A 26,220-nucleotide genomic window follows, 5' to 3' on the forward strand; every position below is an offset into this window, starting at 1 on the left:
ATTTTTCAGCGTTAATGCTGTAACCACCATGCACAAACATATTACTGTGGAAAGACCAGAATTAGAACAGTTTTGCTCATCATTATAATTTCAAATGATCACAGAGATTCGACCTTGCCAACGGTCAGCGCTGACTCATTATCAGAACACTGACTGCAATATATTCACGTTCGCAGGGGCACTTTGGCATGTAGGTGCGTTAAAGTTGCTTTGTGGCAGTCGGGTCTGTTTTGCTCAGTGTTTACAACAGATGGATCCTTGCTTGTTAGTCATGTTTGCTCCTCTCGGGGGATGTTCTGTCGAAGATGCAGTATCTGAGGGATGATTTCTGCTGAGATGCTGGCCATCACTGAGCAGTCTGTCGCGCAGACACCACCATCGTTTGCATTCTCATATTTTCCCCTTTTTTTTCAGACAGTTTTGAGACGCAATTGGCCATCTGAGATCTCATTAAATACATGACTGAAGGGAAGCATCTGTCACGGCTTTGCATTGTTGGGATTAATAACAAATAATTCAATCTGAGAGGTATTATGTAGTTATTATATGAATCGAGTCCTTGCAGATAGCCAACTATACTCACAATGATGGATCATGAGATAGAAATGATTATCTGTCAAGCTCAATACACGTGCGTACAAGGCAGAGTGAACACGTTGGAGTTATTTAGAAAAACTAGATATTCTTCGTTTATTTTTTATTAATGTAAGATACAGTTGAGTATAGGCCGACATACAGAATAGCTCACTTCAGCAGGAGGAGCAGCATGACCTTTATTTGATACCGTGGTTGATCAAAGGGTGGGAGAAGTAGTAATGCTCTCCACTTGAAGTCGCAATACCACAGCGTAAAAATGTTCCATTATTAAGTAAAAGTCCTTCTTTCAAATGTGCAAAATATATTCAGGAGAAACTACGGATAAACAAAGCGTAGCCTGTAGAACAAATTAAAAGTGAAAGCATTCAATGCATAATGATTTTACAGAAACTGGTGTTTTCAATTTTCATGGTTGATGCATGAATATGTTAGCAGCATGTTGCTGTAGGTGGTTAAAGTGTAATAATACTATAGCAACAACTACATTTGATAAGAATTTAATATCATTTGCAAAGGTTAAATAATAAGCTAGCCTTAAATGTACTTACAGGAAGTAGACGTAAGTCAGTTTGCACCCCAGTGTAATTTACTCAGGTTACAATTATAAATATGTTCACTACATTAAAAATCAATTCGTAATACCTATAATAGTTGTGTTTTATATGAATAATGAACAATGAAACTGCGGAGTGTTTTTACTGTTATACCTGAACTCCAGAAGAAGAAAATATAAATTGGATGATTAATTGGAAAGCTTGTTTCCTTGAGATTTCACAGCAAATGAAGCAGACATGATATCGGAAGCGGATTAAAAGTGTTGAATTTATATTTAATAGCTTTTTACTCTCATTACAGTTATGTTGCTTATTTTGACTGCCATTCCTTTTTTTTCTCCAGTGCATACCTCCACTTCTCCAGGATTTCTTTCACTGACTCCCTACAGATCACATTGTCATCTGTGAACCATGGACACTCCTGCATCCTCATCAGTCAAGCTGTCCATCAACATTGCATGGAAGAATATAAGTCTCTTATTTAAAACAAAAAAACAACCAAGGAGTAAAAATACTATTCCTAAGCTTGAAATGTATTTTGTTCCTTTCCTATTTTAAGTCATTTTCTTTTTTTCTTTGTATGTTTTAATTATGTCTTAATTTATTATTTTCATAACTTTATAGTGGTGTGCCCTGTAGGCCATGTCTCCTTTAAAATATAGATTTTAATGACAAGAGACTTGCTGGTTAAACAACAGTTCAGTTCTCTTCTAAACCTCCAATTCATTCCTATTGGATCACAGTACTTCTCTAAAGCTGCTAATATGATAAAGAGGACAAAAGGGTCACAGCAACAGTGAATTGTAGGGTTAAACAGTAGAATAGTAAGTATATCTGCATGTGTGTGAAACAGCAAGCCACATCATCAAACAGCACATTAGGATAAAAACAGCCAGCTGACAACTTCACCTTGCGTGAGAGTGCTGTGACATACAGCACGGTGTCTTTCCTTCCATAAGGTTGCTGGATTATTTTTTAAAGACAGAAAAGAACAACAAATCTGCACCTTGGGTGCTAAATTCAGTTTGCTGACTGCCTGCACTGTAGTTTGTGAGTCTTTTAATGGCTCCCAGAAAGCTTAATGCTGCTGAAACAGTTCTTTCATCCATTTTTCAAAACCCCTGCAGTGTTTATACCAACAAAAACATTTAGTGTGATTGAGTTTCTTTCTGACTTTACTTTGTAAGACTTTAGTCATGTTTACAATGAATTTTCAGTGCCTAGACTGGCTCTGAATTGCCACAGAGATCTGTTTTTTTTTTTATATATATAATTGTATGGTTCAGTAAAATATTTCTTACTGAATACTGACATCAAATAACATCAAAAGCCACTGTTGAGAAGCAAAGTGCTGCTTTGAGTTGTGTCTCCAATGGCATGAAGAGAAGTCTTCTTACAAAAGAAATTCACATAATTCAATTAGCCTTTCTTTTCCTCTTGGATTCAGGCAGTGCTGCCATTTGGTGTAATCAGAGCTATCTGTCTTCCTGTCTTCCTGGCCTTAAGGCTTTTCCCTATTAGTTTTCCTTAGTAGGGATTGCAACTCACTGTTCTACACCAGAAGTGTATTGGTATTGGCTTCCATGATAAATACAAATTGGCTGTGTGTATTCCTAGTAGAGTCTGGTAATGTAGAATGTCTGGCTGTCTTATTCTAGGGTGATGGTTCGGCCATCACCATTTCCCCCATCAATATTCATTTGTGTGGACGTGACTGCCGATTAATGCCACAACCAGACCATCCTTAAGGGACTGTGTAAGCTCATGTGTGGTCACATATGTGGATGCCAGTGTTGAAAACAGCAGGTGTTACTGTGACCACTTGACACACTGCTGCTTAATGTGCACCATAAAGAAACGTGAGGGAAGCTATTCTGCAGCTATTCGGGTCAAGTATCGCAGGACTGGAGGTTGAAATAAGCGTAGAAATGAATTAGAGGAATCCATTAGGTGAAGCATCTGTGAGATTAAGCCAGATCTCACAACTGGATTTAAAGGATTTAAAGCTGCTGAGAGAAACGTGGTTCATGTGCTTCACCCATGTGCTTTGTTTTGATGGTTGGTTGTATTTTGAAGCACTTCTCAAAGCCCAAAAGATTTGCTTCTCTGCCTGAGTGACTGCCCAAGCTGACCGACCAATCTGGCATCTGCTGCTTTGTGATGGATGGTTTAAAGGGGTGCTCGCTCTTCCCCTCCATCCTGTTTCACTGCGCCCCCATGCTCTTCTTCTTTATGCCACATGTTTTCTATATCAAAATTTCTATTTTAATTTATTTATTTTTGCTTACAGCCAAACTCTATACAGCAAAACCAGATTGTATGACACTGCAGAAAGACTTTAATCTACTTTACATTTAATATTCTGTGTATTTTTTCTACTCTTTCATTAAAGCTGTGCCTTGTTCTTTTTTAAACCGGACTTTTGGGACCCCAGCACACAAATGCAGCAACCTTTCTTACAGAGTATGTGTAATTTCTGCAAAGGCTTCTGGCATGATAGATTAAATAAAACTGATTTAAACTGCCTTGGCTAATTAAATGTGTCGTCCCAGTGACAATATAGCTGGTAAACTGCTTTTTCATTACGGCTCCAGGCATGAGAAAAGCAATGGACCAGCTGCTTTATAGGTCTCCATTTAGGGTCCTCCTTGAGTGTTTTGCACAGACAGAAAACGGACACAGGAAGAGGAAGACGGACGCCCTTCAGCAGCCGCGGACGTGCGCGCACCGCTGGAGGCAGTCAAGCTGCAGACCGGAGCTTTGGCACAACTCTGGCTGCTGTTAGCGGCGGAGAGGAGAGAGGAACGGGAGCTGGGTGGGCATGACATGTGAGCCAAGTCTGCACAGATACACCACATAGCCAAAGTATGTCTGCGGAGGGGCGGGTCGATGCTCCGAGGGTCTTGACTCAGGTGAATGAGAACACAGCTGCAGATTTCTCCTGTTTTTGGCTATTTTGTTTAATTTTCTCATCTCATCGCTGAGAGGAGACCGATGAGGCAGCTGTAGACCTCCCCGTGCCCCACTTCACCCTGATTCAGCCTGGCAAGCGTCAAGGTGCAGCAGCCAGGAGAGAGGCGACAGAGGAAGAGCCGATGTTCAATTAACTATCCGACGAAACGGTGTATAAACTGAGAATAACGTGACAGCATTGCTGAGTGGCCGCAGACTGACAGAAACACAAGGGAGAGGACACTATGTCAAAGGAGACGAGAGTAAAAGGTAAGGAGACACTACATGCCTGGTCTGTGCTAACAGGTTGAAACCTGCGTCTCGTGCTGCTGCTGGATGTTGGCGCGCACAGCCGTGTGCTGCGTGGATGAAGGCGATCCGTAGGAATGCGCTACGGTCAATACAGACCTCTGTGTGAGAAGCGGTCCGGTGGACTGTCCAGCCAAGTCCGTCTTTATATCAGTCAGACGGTTTTGTCTGACTTGCCTGTCTCCGTGTGTCCGTAAAGGTGTTACAGCAGGTCTGCGTCAGATTCTGTGACGCCGCTGCAGGGTCAAATCTGGACAGGTGAGGTGCGAGTGACCTACAGACAGACCCGTGTTACTAAAGGTGAATGGTCACAACATGTATCACATTTTGCATTCGTTACTCTGTCTATAAAGAAACCGTAAATCACAATATAAACATCAAGGACAAAGTGCAAAAGAAAGGAAATAATGCAAAGGAGTTCAGCATTGCTAAAAATAGCTCATGCAGCTCATTTGATTGTTAAATTGGATATGTGGAATGTGAAAGAGTGTTGACAGGACAGTATCAGCAAAAGCCTTTGAAGTCCTGACATTTCTGTGGCATAAAAGGTTTATTGTTCACTGGAAAGATGGGTTTGCTGCTCACACTTGCCACCTGTTTGCGTTTGCGCTCTTTCTGCTAATCTGTTAGAAATGAAGTGCTTAAAAGGAGCTGCTATTATTCTCTTTCTATGCACCTGCTGCAGTTTTATAGCTGTAGTGAAAGACCAGGATTTATTTATTTATTTATTTGGTTTTGCTGTGCAAATACGCCAGACTCCAGTGATATAGTGTCAAACATTAATAAGTGGGTTCACAACCTGGACGCATGATACCATCAGTCCGGGTTGTGATGTTGTGAGTAGTGATACTTTTCTTCTTTCATGCATCTGCTCTGCTGAAAAGCCTGTGAGCGTGTCACCAAATCTCCGGCAGCTTCAGGCTCACAGTGGCCTCTGCGCTCTGACCTTTTACATCAACTGAGAGTGGACGGAAAATTTCCCCGCAGGGATCAATGAAATATCAAATCATTATTACTACAGGTGGTGGCAGAAAGTGTCACAACACAGAGGGGATAATATTTGGCGTGGCTTGGTCTTTAAAGTAGCGATTCCTCTGATTCAAAGTAAAACACCATAAAAGTCACAGGGTGCAGTGACATCCAATGGCGAACATCTCTGAAATAACACAAAGCAGATCCCTATTGTCAGCAAGCTGATTCAGACAAAAATGACCAAACCATTTTAAAATTGTGCACAAAATTCCCACTTCAGTACTTTCCTTACTTTATTTAACTTATTCTGTCTTGTTTTCAGGAAGTGTGCAAAGACACTTTTTATGTGTTTACCATTAGAAAACAGTAGAAATATTTTGGTTTTTCCAGAATGCTCCACAAACAATCAACTGCCACTTCATTACTAATGAACACACACACATTACATCACTATCAACACCATCCTGAACTATTGATACAAGGCAGGATGGATCCATACTGTCATATTGCTTGCCAAATTCTGACCCTATAATCTGAATATCACAGCAGATATTAAACCAGGCAAAGTTTTTCCAGTCTTCTATTGTCTATAGTGTGGTATTCTGCTGCTGTGTCTGCTGCCCATCTGGTTCAGAGAGATGCTCTTCTGCATACCTTTGTTCTAACGAGTGGCTGTTTGAGTTACTCTTACCTTTTTATCAGATGAAAGCAGACTGGCCTTTGTCCTCTGACCTCTGCCATCATTGAGGTATTTTAACCCAGAGAACTGCAGCTTCACTGGATAATTTCAGACCCCACTCTATATACTCTATAAAATCTAGCAACGATAGTGTGAAAAAATCCCAGCACATTATCAGTTTCTAAAATACTCAGACCAGTCTGTCTGGGAATAACAACCATGCCACGTTCAAAGTCATTTAAATCATCTTTCTTCCTTGTTCTGATGTTTGTTTTTGAACTTCAGCAAGTCATCCTGGACAAGTCTACATGCCTAAATGTTGGGGCTTGTGGCTGTGTGATTGGCAGATTGAATATTTGCCTTAACAAGCTGGGGAACTGGCACGCGAAATGAAGTGGCATGCAAGTGTGTATGAAGTGAAGTCTTGTAACTTGTATGACGATTTACAAGACACAAACTTCTGCGTATAGGTAAAGAAATGTTTGTGACTGAAGAGTCATTGGTCCTTTAAAAATCTGATAATCTGCCCTAAATGATGTCACTTGAAATAAAAATATAGCTTTTATATTTGTGACCCTTAAAAACCTTAGCCACACAATTCTGATGTGAGTTCAATGTTACAGAAAAGCCTGAACCTAGAGAGTAATGATGATCTGAACAAAGACTGACAGCACAGTATATTTAGCATGAAGCATGAGCCAGTAATATCCTGACAGAAATCTGAAACTGAACCAACAAAATAAAAATCCAGTTTATTCTGAAACCCAGGCAAAAGGTACGTGGATTACAATTTGTGTGTTTCTCATTCACTCACCAGTGGCAGAAGAGCTGCCATGCAAGGTGTTCACCTGCCACTGGAAACAAATTTGGGTTCACTATCTCGCCCAAGGATACTTCAACACACGGAAGGGCTGGGGATCAAACCATCAAGGCTGCAGCACAGCCTGCCCCTGAGAGTGAGGTGCAGCCTCTATGGGAAGGAGTTTGTTTTTCACAGAAATCAAGAGAGTAGTCTTATTTTTAGTAAACAGTCTCAGAAGACAAATTAGCTTCTCTGGATGCACGGAAAGCCATTTTTTTTCTCACCAGCTGTAGTTGGATGTCTTCTCCAGTTAATCTTAATTATATTTCTTTGAGTCTCGCTGTAAAACTCACTAGCTAATGGAAACTACACTGTGCTGCGTTATATTACTTCAGCCTTCTTTATAAAATCATGCAAACCCTGCGATGCTCTGGCAGGCTGGTGGCAGATTAATGGCGATGCGCAGTTTATGTGGGGTTATTGTTAGTACAGCCATATATCAAGCATGCTGTGTATCTGTTTTTATTAAATATCACTTGACCTCAGTTCCCAGTATAACTTGTGAAGTAGAACAGGTCCTATCAAAACATTACTCTTCAAAGCCCCAGCAACATGGACAATGCAGATGTTTTAATTTCATATCTTTCACGTATGTATGCTGATCTTAACTTTGTCATTTTCAATTATAGGAGCCCTGCAGGGGATGAACTTCTCATTTAAAATCATCTCTTGACACACTTGGGAGAAAAATCTTCATTATAATCGAGTGTAGGGTCTATGAAATGTAAGGCAAAGATAATATGGATATGCTCTGTATTCCATCATTAAAGTGTAACAGCAAGTGTGTGTGATCTAAGCTTTCGGTTTGTACTCCCCTTTTCGGCTTTTGCAGAAATATGGCCTCGTGCCCAGATTCACTGACTGTCTAGCAAAACAGATGAGAGCCTCAGTTTTAATCATCCAAACACTGAAAGATAATTAGAGCAGAGTAATAAGGATTTAGGAATTATAAGAGCTGTGTGGAGTAAAGCTTTGGTCCTTAAAATAAAGCAGGTGTGACTCAGAGTGTAAGAAATATTAATGGATTTTTCATTGTGTAGCCATGCTAGCAGAAGGATAGCTAGTGCGACTGTTGGTTAACATTAACAAAGTGTGTGCCATGCAAGTTAACATGTAGAACTGTTTAATACTTAAATGTTGTTCAAACAGGAGCTTTACTGATCTAACAAAATTATTCATAAAGACTGGGGTGATGGTCTTTAACATTGCTTTGCTAAATTTGTCTTGATGGTGTGCATGTGTTTAGCTGCTAGCTGGTTCATGTGTTCAGCTGCTAGCTGAGGGGAGGGGCTGAATCAATGCCTGCCTGTGATTCAGATTCAGGGGTGGTGTGAAGCTGTGTGTCAACTGGAGGAAGCAAAGACTGCACTGTTAGTATCAATACTGTTGCAAATGAGTATCTAATCCAATTTTACTGGTAGCATCTTAACATGCTTCTTATGTTTTTCTTGTTTGTAGCTTGTAGTTGCATTACTGCTACCTTGTGGCAAAAAACCCCAAAACAAACAAACAAGAAATATCATAAACTTTTGATGTCTTTGTAACTTAATGACAATTTAAATGTTAAAAAAAACAAAGTCATAATTTTAGCACAAGGTTTTGTATGACCCTTTGTAGGGCTGCTCGATTATGGCAAAAATGATAATCACGATTATTTTCACTGAAATTGAGATCTCGATTATTTGACGATATTTATTTAACAATAACAATGTATTGAACAATGACTTTAAAAAATAATATAAAATAGTGTGCAAATACTGATAACAGTGCAAATGTTTGCAATATAAGAAATAAATGAAAAATGTAAACATCTATGTTTAGTAAACTTTGCAGTGTTGTTCTGTGGTGCAGCTACGTACAAACTGTGTCTACTTGATCCACATCTGACTCCGCGAACCCATAATGTTTCCACACCACTGAAGTTTTTTTTTTTTTATCTCTCTTTTCAACCAACGGCAGTCACTCTCCTCTCCAAATAACTTCTGCTTAGCTTTCCGAGCTTCCCCCGGGTCCTCTTAATTGTTGTGACGCGTGTTCGAAATGCAGAGAGGTGCGCTCGATTTGCCCCACGGAGCAGCGCGAGAGTAAAGCACGAGGGAGGTGCTAATTGTCATGGTCCTGGGTCTTTTGACCCAGCGTTTTAAGTTTGAGTTTATTTTGTTCATTAGGTTATCTAAGTTCATTTGGTTATTAGACTCCTTGTGTTTTCTTCCCCTGTATTTAAGCTTCCCCTCACCCTTCGTGTTTCATGCTGCGTGTCTTATGTTATGAAGTTTGTATTATTATGCCTAAGTGTTTCTAGTTATTATTTTCCCCTCGTGTTTCCAACCATGTTAAATCTCCCCTGCTCTTCATGCGTTTCATGTCTGTGTCTTACGTTGTCAAGTTCGGGTTGTCATGTCTGTCTCATTATGTTTCCTGTTTTATTGTGAAGAGGTCTGGTGTTCTGTGTTCATCATGTTCAGTTTTACTCTCCCACTGTGACGTCATTATGTTCATGTGTGCCAGCTGTTTCCTCATGTGTCTCCACTTCCCCTAATCACCTCCCGTGTATTTAAGTCCTCTGTTTTCAGTGTGTGATTGTCAGGTCGTCTGCTCATCCATGTCTCATCTCCAGGTACCCATGTCAGTTCACTATGGTTAAGGTTTTTCATGTTTTGTTATTAGTTCACCCAGTTTAGGTTATTGTTTAGTTTTCACCGATGCCCTATTATTTTGTACCCTCGTTGCTAACCTCAATAAACGGCTTGTTTTGTTAATCCACACCACGTTTTGGTCTGCGTTTGAGTCCTCCTCTGCAACACATACGGTCTGCCCCAGTCAGACCGTGACAGAACGACCTGACCAGAATGGACCCAGCAGACATCTTTGAGGATTTTTGGGAGTTCAGCACTCGTGTGACCATTCTCCATGGACAGTGGAAAATCTATTCTGCGTGCAGACAGGAGAGTGAGAAGGAGTCAGTTAGAGTTCAGCTGTACCGGATTCTGTCTGCATACCCGGCTTACATGGAGGGATTGTCAGAGGATTTGCACGGCTTCATCCGCACCGTGTTGCCAAAGCAGCCCCCCAGCATGCAGACTGAATTACTCCAGCCCCTCTGTGACGCAGCCCTCCCTATGCCAGCTATAGGAGCTAAAGTTGGCGTGTTGAGTCTCCCGCCTGTCTCCATGTCCATGTCGCCACTGCAGCAGACAAGTGCTGCGTTTTCCTCACCTCAACCGGTGGCTGCTTCCAGCGCTACGTTCATCTCAGCTGTAGCGGCGCCGGCCTCCACGACCACGGCTTCCAGGAGGAGGCGGCGTCCAGGTCGTCACCACGGCTCACAGCAACATGAGGTGGGTGATTGTATTCTGAATCCACGCGTTTTTTCTAAGGACAATATTGGAACAAACACTGCCTTAAAGGTTCATGGGCATGTTTATGAAATGACTAAGACTGAAAAATCACCAGCCAAGTCTTCCACGGAATATCTTATCCCTCTGCACAATTACCTAGCATCCCAGTGTATTGATCATGCTATGAACTTTGCTTCCAAGAAGCCAAATTATAAGACTGTTTGCACTGGAAGTGCTAGCCATGAGGCTCAGCTGAGCCACTGTGGGACCGAGATCCGGGCCAGGTTGGAGCCAGGGGCTAAGTTGGAGTTTGTGCAGCCTTTTCCTGTGTCTGCTGGAGGGCCCGAGGAGCCCGTCCAGCACCATGCCGCGTCGGCTGGGGGCCCCGAGGAGCCCGTCCAGCCTCACGCCTCGTCAGCTGGAGGGCCCGAGGAGCCCGTCCAGCCTCACGCCACGTCAGCTGGCGGGCCCGAGGAGCCCGTCCAGCCTCACGCCACGTCAGCTGGCGGGCCCGAGGAGCCCGTCCAGCCTCACGCCTCGTCAGCTGGCGGGCCCGAGGAGCCCGTCCAGCCTCACGCCTCGTCAGCTGGCGGGCCCGAGGAGCCCGTCCAGCCTCACGCTTCGTCAGCTGGAGGGCCTGAGGAGCCCGTCTGGCCACCTTCTGCTTCACCACCTGTGGCTGCAGCGCCACCTCCTGCGACTCCCGTGCCGCCGCCTGCAGGACCACCACCTGCTGCGCTACTGCTTGCTGCTTCTACGCCTCAGCCTGAGGACGACGCCTCACCTGGTTCTGCCACACCTCAGTCTGAGAACTCATACGAACTCATTTCACCCACTATAGACTGTGTGTTGCTGCAACTTGAAAAGCAACCTGCCTCGTCAGCTGGAGGGCCCGAGGAGCCCGTCCAGCCTCATGCCTCGTCAGCTGGAGGGTCCGAGGGGACCGTTCAGCCGCCACCTGCGGCCGCCTCGTCGTCACCTGGTCCAGCTTCGTCAGAGTCTTCATCCTCGTCGGGTCCGGCTTCGTCAGAGTCTTCATCCTCGTCGGGTCCGGCTTCGTCAGAGTCTTCAGCCTCGTCGGGTCCGGCCTCTGCCTCTGCTACGCCTGGTCCGGCCTCTGCCTCTGCTACGCCTGGTCCTGCCTCTGCTGCGTCTGGCCCTGCCTCGCCTCAGCCAGAGGTCTCCGCACCTGCTGGCCCTGCCTCGCCTGGTCCTGTTGTGCCAGCTGGAGGTTCAGCCAAGCGCGCCCAGCATCCTTCCACGCCATCGCCTGCAGCGCCGCCACCTGCGGCTTCCACGCCGTCGCCTGCAGCGCCATTATCTGTGCCTGCCACGCCTCAGCCTTGTCTCCTTCCACCTGCCAAGCCACGTCCAGGTCCAGCACGGCTGTTTCCGGAGCCTGTCAGGACAGCCTGTCGACGGAAACCAACCAAACCATCCAAGGATTATCGTCCACGCCGTCGACCACCCGCCAAGCCGCCCGACAGGTCTCGTCCACGTCACCGACCACCCGCCAAGCCGCCCGACAGGTCTCGTCCACGTCACCGCCGGCCACGAGCCAAGCCGCCCGACAGGTCTCGTCCACGTTGCCGCCGGCCACGAGCCAAGCCACCCGAGTGTGGCCAGCCATGCTTGCTTCGCCACTGCCACCTTCCACATGGCCGGCCCCCTGAACCCTTGAACTATGGACTACTGTGCCATCGGCCTCCAGGTCGGCCACCTGAACTACTCCGCCATGAACTCCTTTTCTGCCGAGATCATGGTCGCCCTCCTGAAACAGGGTCTCGGACTCTTAAGCCCTTGTGTTTGGACTGAGTGCTTCAGATTCTTTGTTTTTGTGGTTTTGTTTCTGGCCCTCCGTCCTGGACCCCCGCCGCCCGCCCTGGGTGGGTTGTTTTGGTTTTGTTTCATGTTTGTTTTCTTGTTGCTGCATTTCTTTGTTCATGGTTTTGGGCGTCTGGAATCCGCCCTTGAAGGGGGGGCTCTGTCATGGTCCTGGGTCTTTTGACCCAGCGTTTTAAGTTTGAGTTTATTTTGTTCATTAGGTTATCTAAGTTCATTTGGTTATTAGACTCCTTGTGTTTTCTTCCCCTGTATTTAAGCTTCCCCTCACCCTTCGTGTTTCATGCTGCGTGTCTTATGTTATGAAGTTTGTATTATTATGCCTAAGTGTTTCTAGTTATTATTTTCCCCTCGTGTTTCCAACCATGTTAAATCTCCCCTGCTCTTCATGCGTTTCATGTCTGTGTCTTACGTTGTCAAGTTCGGGTTGTCATGTCTGTCTCATTATGTTTCCTGTTTTATTGTGAAGAGGTCTGGTGTTCTGTGTTCATCATGTTCAGTTTTACTCTCCCACTGTGACGTCATTATGTTCATGTGTGCCAGCTGTTTCCTCATGTGTCTCCACTTCCCCTAATCACCTCCCGTGTATTTAAGTCCTCTGTTTTCAGTGTGTGATTGTCAGGTCGTCTGTTGTCCACGCCATGTTTCCCATGCCATGCTTCCAAGTTTCTTGCCTAGGTTTTTCTTATTGCTTGTTTAGATTCCCCAGTTTAGGTTTGTGTTAATTTTGCTTCAGTTTGCCTTGCCCTTTGTTTGTACCTCTTCTACTAGCCTTATTAAACGGCTCGCCTTTTGTTAACATTTCAAGTTCTGTTCCCTGTTCCTTGGCGTCTGCGTTTTGGGTCCTTTTTCAATTCATACAGTCTGCCCTCGCCAGACTGTGACACTAATAATCAGCTCAGTCATTTTTAATGATCGTTGAAAGCCCAGATCGTAATCGAGATTAAAATTCGATTAATTGAGCAGCCCTAACCCTTTGTGGTTTTTATATGATCATAATAGTGCTACCCTGAAATACAAATGTGTAATGTTTATTTCTGCAAGCAGCTCAACATTACATTTGATAGTTTATTATCTTTTAATGAGACCAGTAATTCAACCAGCTGCCACGGGAATTCACACTTCAGTTTTACACTTGATTGTGCATCCCTGTTTCTGCTTCCACTATAAGCTGAACCTTGGAGCCAGACAGGTACTGTGGTGCCATACCTCTATTAAGAATTTTTTTCGAATCACCGTCGGTCATCTTCGTCACCTCCTCCCTCCCCACAGAGTACAGGCTTACAGATTCCACTGTTTGTCCTCTGTTTGACTTCACTCACTATTCCAAAGCTCAGTGTAAGATTGCACCTTTGAGTTTTTGTATTTCTCAGAGCTGATGAATCTAGATCAGCCAGAAAGCCTTTTCTTTCAGTTGCTGTCCAAATAAAATAAATGGGTAGGCTACCTGGTGTTTTGCTGAGATTTACCGTCAAGCTAAAAATAGAACTGGATGATGCTGGTGAACAGTCTCTCCCCTTTCTTTCTTTCTGCTCCTACTTTTCACTCTCTGCAAAAGGGAATAGGGGGGATGGCAGTATTTTTATGTTAAAATAATTTGTTTTGTGATGTTTCTTCACGGAGAATAGACTGGTGGCACATTTTCTGAAAAAAATTGATTCTGCACTGTCAGTGATTCCCCAAACCCAATTCTTATCACTCACTTTAAGACACGATGAATACTTTATATACTGCATTATACTGCCAGCACCAGCTGTGTATAGTGTTGTCAAACTGGTAAAACGGTCCCCAGACAGCTTGTTTATCAAACAGCAACACAATGTTCTCTGAATTCTACAGAGGCGTGCGCTAATGCATTCAGCCTGTGACCTCTGTTATTTTATTTGATCATACAAAACAGTGTTAATTTGAATTTAATAGCTGTTTGTCATGGGGAGGCACAGTGGGCTTGTGTCCGGGAGCAGCGATTCACAACGCACAGAGCAGCTAGGCTGCTGCTGCTGTTTGAGGTCACAGAAGAGGCAGTGGCAGGGGACCAGCTCAACTGGAGCACGGCAATAGTTCACTTGTCATCTGTCACAGCCAAAAGTCTTGATGTGGTGTGGAAGGCACAACCTGTGTTTTCTATTTTTCGCTTTGCTGAATCATATTCACAGACTCCAGAAAAGGTTTTTTTAAAGGCACAATTACTCAGCATTATAATGCTGAGCTATTAGCAGAAGCACTTAGTTTAACATCTATCCCGTGTCCTGCCAGTAGGGAACAAAATGTTGCGAGGAAGATGACACCATTCTGGGTTTCTGGTAATTTCCATTGCTCAGGGCTTTAAACACACGGGCCTGAGTTAAATCGCCATTCACGTTGATGAATTGTTTGGCAGCTTTTAAAAGCTGCACTTGATAGTAGAGATGCAGCAATTGCAGTTTTCTTGACTGATTCTGATTTCAGATTTCTTTTCTAAATGTCAGTTGGCAAAGTCAAAACATTCATTGGTTCCTGCATCTCAAAAAGATTTCTCCATTTTTTTTTGTTTGTTTTGTTTTTTTTTGTCACAAACTGAATATTTTTGTGATTTCAAGGCGCAATTGTGACACAGTTTTAGTTTACTTTAGTTTAGCCTTCAGTAAATAAACGTACTGATAAAGCTGCTGCACAGCATCTATCCGATACCAAAAATGTTGGCTTATAAAAACCTTAGCTGCTAAAAAAATTTAGCAGCTAATGAGCTAAACAATATCCGGTGGGAGGTAGAACAGTGTATTTACTAATTGGAAGGTTGGTGGTTCGATCCCCTCCAGTCTACATGCCAAAAGACCCTCCTTGTGCATTCATTGGAGTGCGTCTGCACGTGTGCGAGAATGTAGATAGAAAGCACTTAGATGAAGAAAAAAGTGTTTGGGTGAATGAGAAATGTTTAAAACATGCTGAGTGAGCAGGTAGAGTAGAAAAGTGCTTACCATCATTGTCTCAGGAGATGGTGGTGATCAAAAACTCAATAAATATGGGTTTACATAAAAATAATGTAACCATAAACAGGCATTTCTTTGCTAACAGGTTTGTCGCATCAACTTAAAAGGTTGAAAAACTATATTACTTTTGGTTTTACATCTTGTTTCTGCTCCTGCACGTGAGCCAAATTATAAAATATTTTAAACACAACCTAGACAGAACATAATTTATCTTTCGGTCATTTCATTTAATGGTTTGTGTTCTTTGAATTCTGTGTAGAATTTTATTATTGCTTAGTGGTAGTGCAGTGACTGCTTTGCTGTCAGGTACTAAAATTCTGATTTATGCCACATCTCTATTTATAACCAATCCAGTATTAGATTATATTACCATAAACTGTAGACTTCACAATGTAAACCAGCAAGAAGTCTTCTTTAAGCAAGACAAACAGTACAGCAATATGTGGCCATCACTGCACAGACAGACAGGGATGCAGAACACGGTCAGCAATGATAATCATTATCTAATCGTAGTGTAGCAGTCCATTAACAGTCAATTGGAAGTGCTGATCTGTGCAGCTAAAGTTTAGGTAATGGCATACACGAAGGTGATCTGTGTCTCTCGTTGACTGTACTGATTGATTTAAGCTTTGCATGCAGGCTTAATTGCATTACAAAAACTACGACTAATAGTTATTTGCATTGCAGGGCTGGGTATATTGTTGTTTATTGTTTACCATGAGACGATTGCTGAGGCACGACATAAAAAGACTGAGCCGACAAAGAATCTGCTCAGTGCTACATCTAGTCAGCTTCATCTTTACTGGGACATGTTTCGTGTTGTAATATCAGCAGTTTCCTCCTTCTTGTTCATTCACAAAAGAAAAGCTAAATTGGTTTTCCCTTTGACAATGCAGATATCACACTCTGATGCTGTGGCTTGTCCAATAATCACTCAGAAGTGGTTTGCACCACCAGAGAGCTCTTCTGCTCTTCCTGCCTGCCACTGCAGCCCATTGCTCTTTTAGGGGCTGTTAGTTGTTTAGACTTCCTTGAGTATTAAATTCTGGTAATTATAAAATGAGCAGATTGGCACAAGTGTAGCTTACAGGCCAACTGGGCTTAAGAGGGCAGTGAGAGATAAAGCTCTGACTGGAAGAAATTTCTTTAGGTAGCAGCTGATCAAAAGCAGATGAGGTCTCTGATGGAGAGTGATCCTCGGTATGGGGCCATCTTCAATGCTGAGGGCTTGCTCCTTATTTTCAAAACCCACGGCACTTTTAACCTTCTGCAGGCTCACACTGAAGCAATTTTCACATTCAAAACTGCAATACTTTTATCTTGCCTACACAAATGATCGTTATTACATGTCTAGTTCAATAAGACGTGGCAGTAAGAATGATTTCTTAACAGTGGACTGCTTTACTGGCAGATTTTTGTTCTGTTGAAAGATGAATATAAAGGTTGTGGTTAGATAAAAAAACCATCCATCCATCCATCCATCCATCCTCTGCTTGTCCAAGTCAGGGTTGCATGGTGAGCTGCAGCCTATCCCAGCTGGCAAAAACTATATAACCATGAAAATTTTAGTCAGTTTTGAGATCACAATTATTTAACATGATTAGTTTTCCCGAGCTTAAAACATGAGTCAATTGAAAAACAAAGGCTTTCTTTTTGTCATTTCACCTAGAGTACTAGTAGAGATGCCACAATATCCCTCCAAATTACACACAAAGTTTCCTTTCTTGTCTGAGGTGTAGACGCTATACAAATATAGGCCATTTTAGGTGACAGTAAGGCAGGTCTGTCATACTCAACTCAGCGTATATAGACACTGATAAAGTGTCTATATGTGTTACTGGGTAAGCTTAATTTTTCAGTATCCAAGCTTAATGCTATGAAACCACAATCTTATCTTAAACATAACCAGTAAAAGCAAAACTAAAAAGCATCTCTGTCACAGTACGGCTGTGTGCAGGCAAAAGTAGGACCCAAACGCAAACTCACAGAGACAAAAGGTAAACTCAAAAAACACAGCTTTATTGCTGGCGTGGAGTGGGACACGAAAAACAATACAAAATAAACTAAACTGGGAAAACTAAAGCACAAGGAGCCACAGGGAAAAATCACACAGCTATGATGGAGACTACGACACTGACAAAGAGAAACACAGGGCTTAAATACACAGAGGGATAACGAGGGAATGAGACACAGAAGGAGGGCACAGCTGGGAGAAATCAGGACTGGACGAGACAGAGACGCAAAACTAGAAACACTCACATGAGGCATGGACCTTCAAAGTAAAACAGGAAGTATCACACAGAGACGCGAACTAGACACAGTGGAGACAGCAACTAAGAAACAGAGACAAACCATAAGGCAGAGGTCTAAGAACCAAAATACACAGAGGGAAATACTCAGCTTTGAACACAAGAGACTAGACTAGAGGGAGTAACAAAAGACCAACCATGAGAACATAATGCACAATGCAGGGTGACAGAAAACAAGAAACTCAAACATGCAAAGACACACAATAAACAGAACAGAGGGGGCACAGAGAGACATGAAGGGCAGGGGAGACTTAACATGGGTTGAAACACAAGGGGGAACTAATAAGCAAATGAACATAGGAGGCCTAATGAGCTAAACATACTATAAACATCAAAATGAACTAGAACTCAAAACACTGGGTCCTAAGACCCAGGATCGTGACAATCTCCCAAACAGGACAAACTATGGTCTCCTTGCTTGCAAACTTCTGACTTCCTCCAGTTCCACAGCACAACCTCCTCTTTAAAAATGAACTCTTATCTCTAGGCCTCCAATAAGTCTTGGACGACAGTCAAGGCACAGAAACTGAAGGACACCTTGTGCGTAATTTGAAGACGTCAGCAGCTCTTCTTTCAGAAGAGCAGTGTTTGATTCTCCGGGACGAGAACTCGCCGAGCAGGAAATGAGTTTGGTGTTTTTAGAGATACAGGAAAGTGGTGCACTGGATTTTATAACGCAGGACAAAATGAGAATGTCATGTTTTATGTTAAGCTTTTCTTTTTGTGAATATTGGAAGCCAAACAATTTAGCTCATGGTTAAATTTAACGCAGGAGTTTACACAAGAGTCATTCTCTGCATAGCTGGAGTCAGCTGTGCAGTCGGAGGTGAGATGTTATCTTCTTAGTAAAGTATTTGACAGAGATGTTGAGGCATGTTATGTAATAGGGAAGTCAGGAAGACAAATGAGTTCAATTATAAATCTTTCAGGAGCTGCACCAAAACTATTTCTTATTTCTCTCCTGGAGTTACTATCCTGAATCTCTAATTTCAAAACTTCAAAAGCTGCTGCTATCCAGTAGAAAAGATTGGTCCTGTGTTAATGCTCTGCAGATTAATGTGTGTCTATTAAGTTTCACTTAATGTAGCCTGTGAGCCATGTGGGCCAAAAAGCCGAAATGTGACGCCAATAAATCCAGGCATATCAGCCAAGTGTTATTGCTGTGCAGTCAGGTTGTAAATCTTACAGGATCCATTTGCATATATTTTTAAGTTATTATAATGTATGCAATAGTATCTCATTTTATGCCAAATACATGTATAATTGTGACATAAACTGAAGAATGTGACATTTACACATCTATAATAATCCTAAGTAACTTTGTCATTTTTAATGACAATAGCACACCTTTATACCACCAAACTCGAGAAACAAATAACAGCTCAGTGTCATGACAAACCCTGAAATTGTTAACTGTTAATAAAATATAAATTAATTCTTTCTGTCACTCACTGACCACTTCATTAGGTACACTTTTTTAGTTACACTGCAATACTAAGCAAAGTGTACCACATCATCACACCACCAGAAACAGCATGAACTTTGATATGAGGCACGATGGATCCGTGCTTTTGTTCATACTGAACAACACTGGTGAGTGTATATTATTTGTGTTCTTGCACACAAAAAATGGAAGAATGATGTTGATCTACAAATTTCCATTAGTGTACTTAAAATAGATGCCTCGTCTATCTGTGCACGTGTACAAAAGGTAATAATAACTTCATTCTCATAAAATTTAAGGTTTATTCTCTTAATTCCTGAAGCAGTCCCTCTCAAGTGGAAGTAAACAACTTTTTGTGGCAAATTTAGTTTATGACCAATGTGATGGTCCTGTCCACTACACGAGACACACTTTCCTTCTTTTATTTCTTGCTGGCTGTTGCTATTAAGAAGGAGATCAGGTGCAGTCTTGACTAATGCACATATGTAACTTCTCTGTGAGGGTAAGCACTTCATAACTACCAGAGAAGATGGATAAAGCTTTCAGTGTAATTAAGTGCCTACTCGTCTGTGAAGGTTCTCAGTCATCCAGGTCATCGTAGTCAAAGGAGCTTGCAAAGAAAAGCACCTGGACTTCTTTAAGTTGCTTGAAGACGTTTCACCTCTCATCCGAGAAGCTTCTTCAGTTCTAAGGTCAAATGGTGGGGAGTCCCAGATTTAAACCTAGTGGGAGTTTCCCCCCACAGAGGGACAAAAGGACCCCCTGATGATCCTCTAATCGCCTGAGCCAAGGTGTGAAACTGGGTGTGGGTCCCAATCAGCCAGAGTTTCGGGTGAGCTCATTGTGAAACCTGGCCCCACCTTATCATGCGAATTCCTGAGGTCAGATTGCCCAGGATGTGAGTGGGCGTTAAGGCGTCTGGGGAGGGATCTCAAAACTGGATTATAGATGACAGAGAGTTGGTGTCGTAAACCCCCGCCTCTGTTCAAAGATGGTCGCTTACAGTGGACATAGAGGGCTTCTTTCACTCCTCTTTCAAACCATCTATCCTCTCTGTCCAAAATGTGAACATTGGCATCCTCGAAAGAGTGTCCTTTATCCTTAAGATGCAGATGAACTTCTGAGTCTTGTCCTGTGGAGGTGGCTCTTCTATGTTGTGCCATGCGCTTGTGAAGTCGCTGTGGATAAAAACATCAAGTTCACCAGGGAAGACACAAAGGATAACTGTTTGCCTTCCCTGGACTGCGCTGTGCACATTGAAGAGAATGGCAACCTCAACATCGAAGTTTACCGGAAGCCCACACACACGGACCAGTACTTCCTCTTTGACTCCCATCAATGGAGGATGCCAATGTTCACATTTTGGACAGAGAGGACAGATGGTTTGAAAGAGGAGTGAAAGAAGCCATCCATGTCCACTGTGAGCGACCATCTTTGAACAGAGGCGGGGGTTTACGACACCAACTCTCTGCCATCTATAATCCAGTTTTGAGATCCCTCCCCAGACGCCTTAACGCCCACTCACATCCTGGGCAATCTGACCTCAGGAATTCGCATGATAAGGTGGGGCCAGGTTTCACAATGAGCTCACCCGAAACCCTGGCTGATTGGGACCCACACCCATTTTCACACCTTGGCTCAGGCGATTAGAGGATCATCAGGGGGTCCTTTTGTCCCTCTGTGGGGGGAAACTCCCACTAGGTTTAAATCTGGGACTCTCCACCATTTGACCTTAGAACTGAAGAAGCTTCTCGGACGAGAGGTGAAACATCTTCAAGCAACTTAAAGAAGTCCAGGTGCTTTTCTTTGCAAGCTCCTTTGACTAAGTGCCTACTCAGTCACCAGAATAAGAACAGTACTTTGAATCTTGCATGTGGGACAATGTAGGATATTGCAGAATAAGAGGTACTTGTTAGTTCATATAACCTCTTTGTTCATTGTATTTACAACTTTTACATGTTAGAAGTGTGAATCCTATAATACATAAAACCTAAACAACACTTGCAAGTGTGAACACACTCTTGTTAAACATGTGAAAACCTGTAGAGCATAACTATCTGAGAAGAACAGTGCGTTATAAAGAGGTGTTTTCTCTGCAGTAGTTACTGCATTACATTGAAAATAACACAGCATGCTCTCTTAGCAACCTTTTTGCACCACTGTGTATCAGCAAGTTTTTAAGGCGGTTTAATGTCTGCATTCTGCTGAATTTATAATTCACTTTGTTCCTTTTGTTAGCACTCCTTTTGTTCCACTTTGTAAAAAAAACAAAACCCTCCAAAAAACACAAAACACACATGAATAGATGCTGCGTGATTTTGAGAAATGGTGACTTCCTGCAAAGCCACCTGCTTGGCTATTTCACTGCAATTAAAGCCAGGTGCATGATCAAGTTGCAGATGATATAGATGAATTACCACAACCTCTGGATACGTTACCAGCTAATGAACCACAGATTTAGTACTCTTTGTGGGCTTGATACCACCAAATGTTGTCGTGTTTATAACCTCATTATGTGCTGAAGCTTTTATGTACTATGTGTTTATTATGTGTATTCATTACTTGATTTTTTTTTACAAATAGTTTAACAAAATTATTGAGGTTATATAAGCGTCAGCCTGAGGTGAGATATTATCTTAGTAGAGTTTTTGGCAGACTTGTATTTTATGTATTAGGGAAGCTAGAAAGATAAATGAGTTCAATTATAAATCTTTCAGGAGGTGCATCAGAACTGTTTCCTGTTTCTCTCCCTGAATCTCTAGTTTCACAGTCTCTTCAACAGCTGCAGCTACTGAGTAGTGAAGACTTGCCCTTATTACAGTGCTACAGATAACGGTTAGGGGGGAAAAATTGCATTGCGATATTTGTATTGTGATATTGTGTTGATACAAGAAACACCAGGTATAGATAGTTTATTAAATAAATTATAATACTCTGGGAATATTACGAACAAGAGGGCTCATCCCATGCACCACCATCCTGAAGTAATATTAGCTGAGCAAACTTAAGTTAAATCAACTCAACCGAAAAACCATCCAACACTGGGCACACTTAGCTGGACAAAGCTACCTACTAATTTAGAGCAAAGCAATGGCTCAGTCACAATAGTCTACTAAAAAGAATGTTTCACATTGTGAAATCGAGCCTGGTAATTCCCACCTCAAATTAATGTATTTCTACTGAATTTTACTTAAATATAGCAAACAGGCTGAAAATCAATGGGAAATAGCATATAGATTAATAAATTGTAGGGTTTGTTTAAATAGAATAGCCTGAGTCAGAGAGAGGTTTTTCTCCCACTGTGAATGTCCTATAACATATGAGTCATGCAGGATGAGAGATGTTCTTTGCTCACTTATTATACTGTTGATGTTGCTTTTGATTTATAAGTACAGACTAGTCACACATACAGCAACTTATCACCTTAAGTACAGCTGGATATTGATTTAATTTTTTAATTTCCATTCCAGTCCTGTTTATTGATTGAACTCTTTACACATTTTTGTGTGTCTTTTTTCGTAACAGAGTTAAAGCCCATTTGCTTTTAACACCTTCACAAATGAAAATACTCTATTAGAACTCTGACTTCAGATTTTTAAATATTCACTCTTGCCTGTAATGTTGTAAAAATCTGAATTCTTAATATTTTTTGGTTGCTGTAAAGCAGAAATTCCTCTAAGAGATTTTTCAAGCAACCATGCAGCGTATGCTTTTCTTTGGCTCAACTAACTGAAAGCAGCTAAACACCATTTGCATTGACAGATAAACATCCTTAAAGGAAGATGAAGGAGTTTGCTTTTTTTTTTGTTACAGTCTCTTTGTCTTCACTCGTTTTGCTGTGTTTGGAAACCTGCAGCAGAGTTTTTGGCCCATCATAACTGTACAACAATGACACAACCATGTTATACACTAAACTTACCAGATGCTGAATTATCTATCCATCTAAAATGTCTTATTGATACTAGAGGTCACAGGCTGCTTTGAGCTGATAGAAAGGCAGCAGTAACTCTAATAGCCACTTGTTACAATCAAGGTTGGCAGAAGAGCACAATACAATAGCAGATTGGGAAAAACACTGCTAGGTCTGATCTTCATGTCTGCTGTGACATTTGGACAGTGGGGTCAGAATCTGGCCAGTTGTGCCAAGGGTTCAGGCTGGTGTTGGTGTAATATGTGTGGGATATTTTCTCTAACACATTTTACCCAACTACCAATCAGCTTACTTGAGTACCTTTGGGGTATGGTGACCGAAGATTTGTATATGTGTAGCTGACAAATCTGCAGCAACTGTGTGATGCTGTCACCTCAACATGGACCAAAATCTCCTAATACCTAATAAAGTGGCTTGTGAGTGTATAATTGCATATTTGTATAAATTATTTATTTATAAACATGGAAATAATAACATATTGAACACTGGACAGTTAATAATAGCATAACATTAATATATAGAGCATTTATTAGTTATATTACTTAGTGTCACTTTTGTCCCATTCAGGTGTCTGTGAAAATTTAAACCCCTCCACACCAACATTTCATATATTCTGGTTTGAATTCATGCTGAAGCTGAAATTGTGACACAATTTGGAGGTGTTTGCTCACCATGAACAACTAGGATTGTACTAAGCATTCAGCAGAAATTGCTGGAGCAGTATTTATTTACCCCCACGTGATGCATGTCCAGCATTCATTCTTCTTTTTGCTTTATTGTTGGTTTCTAAATATGTGGCTGCTGAACTGCTGAATACAGTGCTATTTTTCACCTATTTTGTGGTGAGAAAATTACATACATCGCCCTTGATAGTTTTTTTTTTTTCTTTTATAGCTGGCTTCTGTAGCTGAAAAATAGGGTAGGAGCAGTTTTAAAGGGGTGAGAGGCGTATGATGTATGTCAAAATGCTTGAAATTCACCTGTTATTTTGAGCTAATCATCCTCCGCTTACTTTGAAAGTCAAAACATTTGATGCATAAAAATTCCTGCGGCAAATTGTTCACACATGCAACACTGCCACAACATGTGTGCAGCAAAGCTCTTGATTCATTGCTGTATGCAAGTGGCAGATAGAGGGTGATTGCAGTGGAGGTGCTTTGGTAACAGATACTGTCAGCTCACCATTTCAGCTGGCGGCAGGCTTCTGTTTAAACGCTGTTGCAAGTAAATAAAGGAAAGAAAGATGAAAGAAGGATGAATCACGAGCAGCCTCGTGTTGCTGTGTTGCTGCTCTGAAGGAAAGCTTTTTAGATATTTAGACATGGGCTTTCTTTGAACATTGTCCAGTGAAGTGCTGAGCTTCTCTCCCTCGGTCTTTGTTAGTTTCCATAAGTTGCACATTCAATTTCAAAGAGCAGCTGTTTGGATTTTGTCTTTGATTTTTGCAGACAAAGGCAGTATGATCAGAGTAACTGATGAATTATCAATTTTGTTTGAACAGTTTTAGCATATCTGAGTCATCCCTCAGAAAACAAACCCATTTGTTTGTTAAAGCTGTTATTATTATTATTATTGCACCATAAAAGTGCAAAATAAAATAAATGTGCACCGTGCATCCACAGCCGCTGCTGAATTTAAAACCAGACCACAGTCTTTCTCTAATCTTAACTAAGCACTGTAGGCGCTTCAACATACATACTGCAAATGAATATTGTAAGATCAAGATCAGATATTGATAAACACAAACATGTTAGGAGTTCCCTGAGAGTAGCCTTCATTTAAAAGCACTGGCAAATGGGAGAAGTTTGCCTTGAGGGCTTACTGCAAAAATATTGCTATAACAGAAAATGTGCATAAATATATATGTGTGTGTACAAATGTATTAAATGTATATATGCATGTATTAATAAATGTAAATAAACTGTGATTAAGTCAACCATATTCAAAATAGTCCAGAAGAACTTCTGATTTCATATAGGACATGAACTTTAACTCCAGGATGACAGTCCTGTGTCTGACCTGTTTATTTGTTATGATTCGTTCAGTTCACTCTCACTAAGCTGACTTTCTGAATCTTTATCTTCCCGAAAGCGTTTCTCCTGTAAAGCATCACTGTCGAAAGAACAGTAAGAGGCGAGGGGTAGTTAATGACACAGTATGCTGTCATGACTTCCAATACTTCTTTCCTCCAATTTGTTTTTAAAAACACAGCACTTTTGTGTTTTAGAGCTTTCAGTGTTAAGTGGTGTTAATAATTAAACACAACTGGGACTTGGAACTACAACCCGATTACATCAACAGTCGTGTTCCTGTGCAAATGCATCACAAAAAATGTGTGTGCACTGGGAGTGGCAAGGGTACAGAAAACAACACTCTTCACAGCATACTTAGTAGAGCTAAGTGGTGACAAGATGTTGTTGTGAAGCAAGCTGCACTAAATGGATGGATTAAAAAGTGTCCGTTAATCTAAGGCAGTTTTACAAGGCGAAGAAGATTATGAACCCAGGCCATTAAACCTGTAGGACAGGTACCTACTCACCCCATAGAGTATGTATAATAATTTCTGGAGTCTACGTTGTGAAGCCTGTTAGGGTTTTATCTGCTGCCGTGTTGATTTTGTTTTGTTTTGGATTTGGAGTTGCCATATTTGAATGAGAAGTTAGAGCTTAAGCAACCAAATTGTATTCGTTAACTGTATGGGTGCAAATCATAGACATAGGTACCTACTAATTAGTGCTAAGTAAGAGACTATAGAAATATTATAATGTCACTTTTCAAAACTGGAGCTCAAACTTCTAGGACAGTCTTACCCTGCAGCAAACCGTTCTACTTTTAGATAACAAGTTTGAGAGGTCAGGTTCAGTCACTCGAGTTGATGGTTACCAGACATCTACTGGCTACAGGTTTTTGTGACTTTATGCCTAATCCAAATGGGTGTGTTTTTAAATAAATAAATAAACACAGGTGTGGATAAAAAGAGGAAATTAGCGATAGAAACCTAAACAGTATTTTGTGGTTGGCTGCAACCATGTTGCTGTTGGACATTTTAACATGGGACTGACTCTATTTTAGAGCTAAGTGAATACTGGGGTAACTGCAATTCACATATGCATTGAAAGTAGATAGAAGAGGACTATTAGTCTCAGCAGTCTGACTCAAAATATTAATTTTCAGTTACTAATAGGGCTTACTAAAGCCTGTTGGTTTCCATAAACCAGCAAGATGCTGAAATTTATACTGTTTGCAGTTTGCTTGATCATAGTCTGTAGTTCTTTCAAGCTGTCACCAGTATCTGTTGGGGTATAGTGTAGGATGAATGCCCTGTGGGGACTTACAGCAATCATTTCCATTACCCAGTGGGGAAGGCACTGCGTGGTGATATAGGCACTCTGGTGTGAGGTTTCAGCCACCCAAGCAATTGGTTAGATTTCCTAAACCTAATAATGCATTCAGAGTGCATGC

At 41.8% G+C, this 26,220-nt stretch overlaps 2 protein-coding genes across 6 annotated transcripts in view; both read left to right on the top strand.

Moving 5' to 3' along the window:
* Positions 1 to 1,333: 1,333 nt before the first annotated feature.
* pitpnm3 (PITPNM family member 3) overlaps positions 1,334 to 26,220 on the top strand; it is a 116,443-nt gene continuing 91,556 nt past the window's right edge. For all 5 annotated transcript variants that reach the window (XM_082502774.1, XM_082502773.1, XM_082502776.1 and 2 more), the window contains exon 1: positions 1,334 to 4,373. In XM_082502774.1, the coding sequence (XP_082358900.1) occupies positions 4,349 to 4,373 (25 nt within the window). In that variant the 5' untranslated portion in view covers positions 1,334 to 4,348. The remainder of the gene's footprint in view (positions 4,374 to 26,220) is intronic.
* LOC309721119 (uncharacterized protein) lies at positions 9,775 to 12,078 on the top strand (the record flags this gene model as incomplete). The annotated part of the gene is made up of 3 exons (XM_082558471.1): positions 9,775 to 10,273; positions 10,949 to 11,750; positions 11,793 to 12,078. 3 exons carry the CDS (start codon positions 9,775 to 9,777, stop codon positions 12,076 to 12,078), a joined length of 1,587 nt encoding a protein of 528 aa, XP_082414597.1.

The sequence above is a fragment of the Aulonocara stuartgranti genome, assembly GCF_965226115.1.
Source record: "Aulonocara stuartgranti genome assembly, chromosome: 14".
Classification (NCBI taxonomy): Eukaryota; Metazoa; Chordata; class Actinopteri; order Cichliformes; family Cichlidae; genus Aulonocara; species Aulonocara stuartgranti.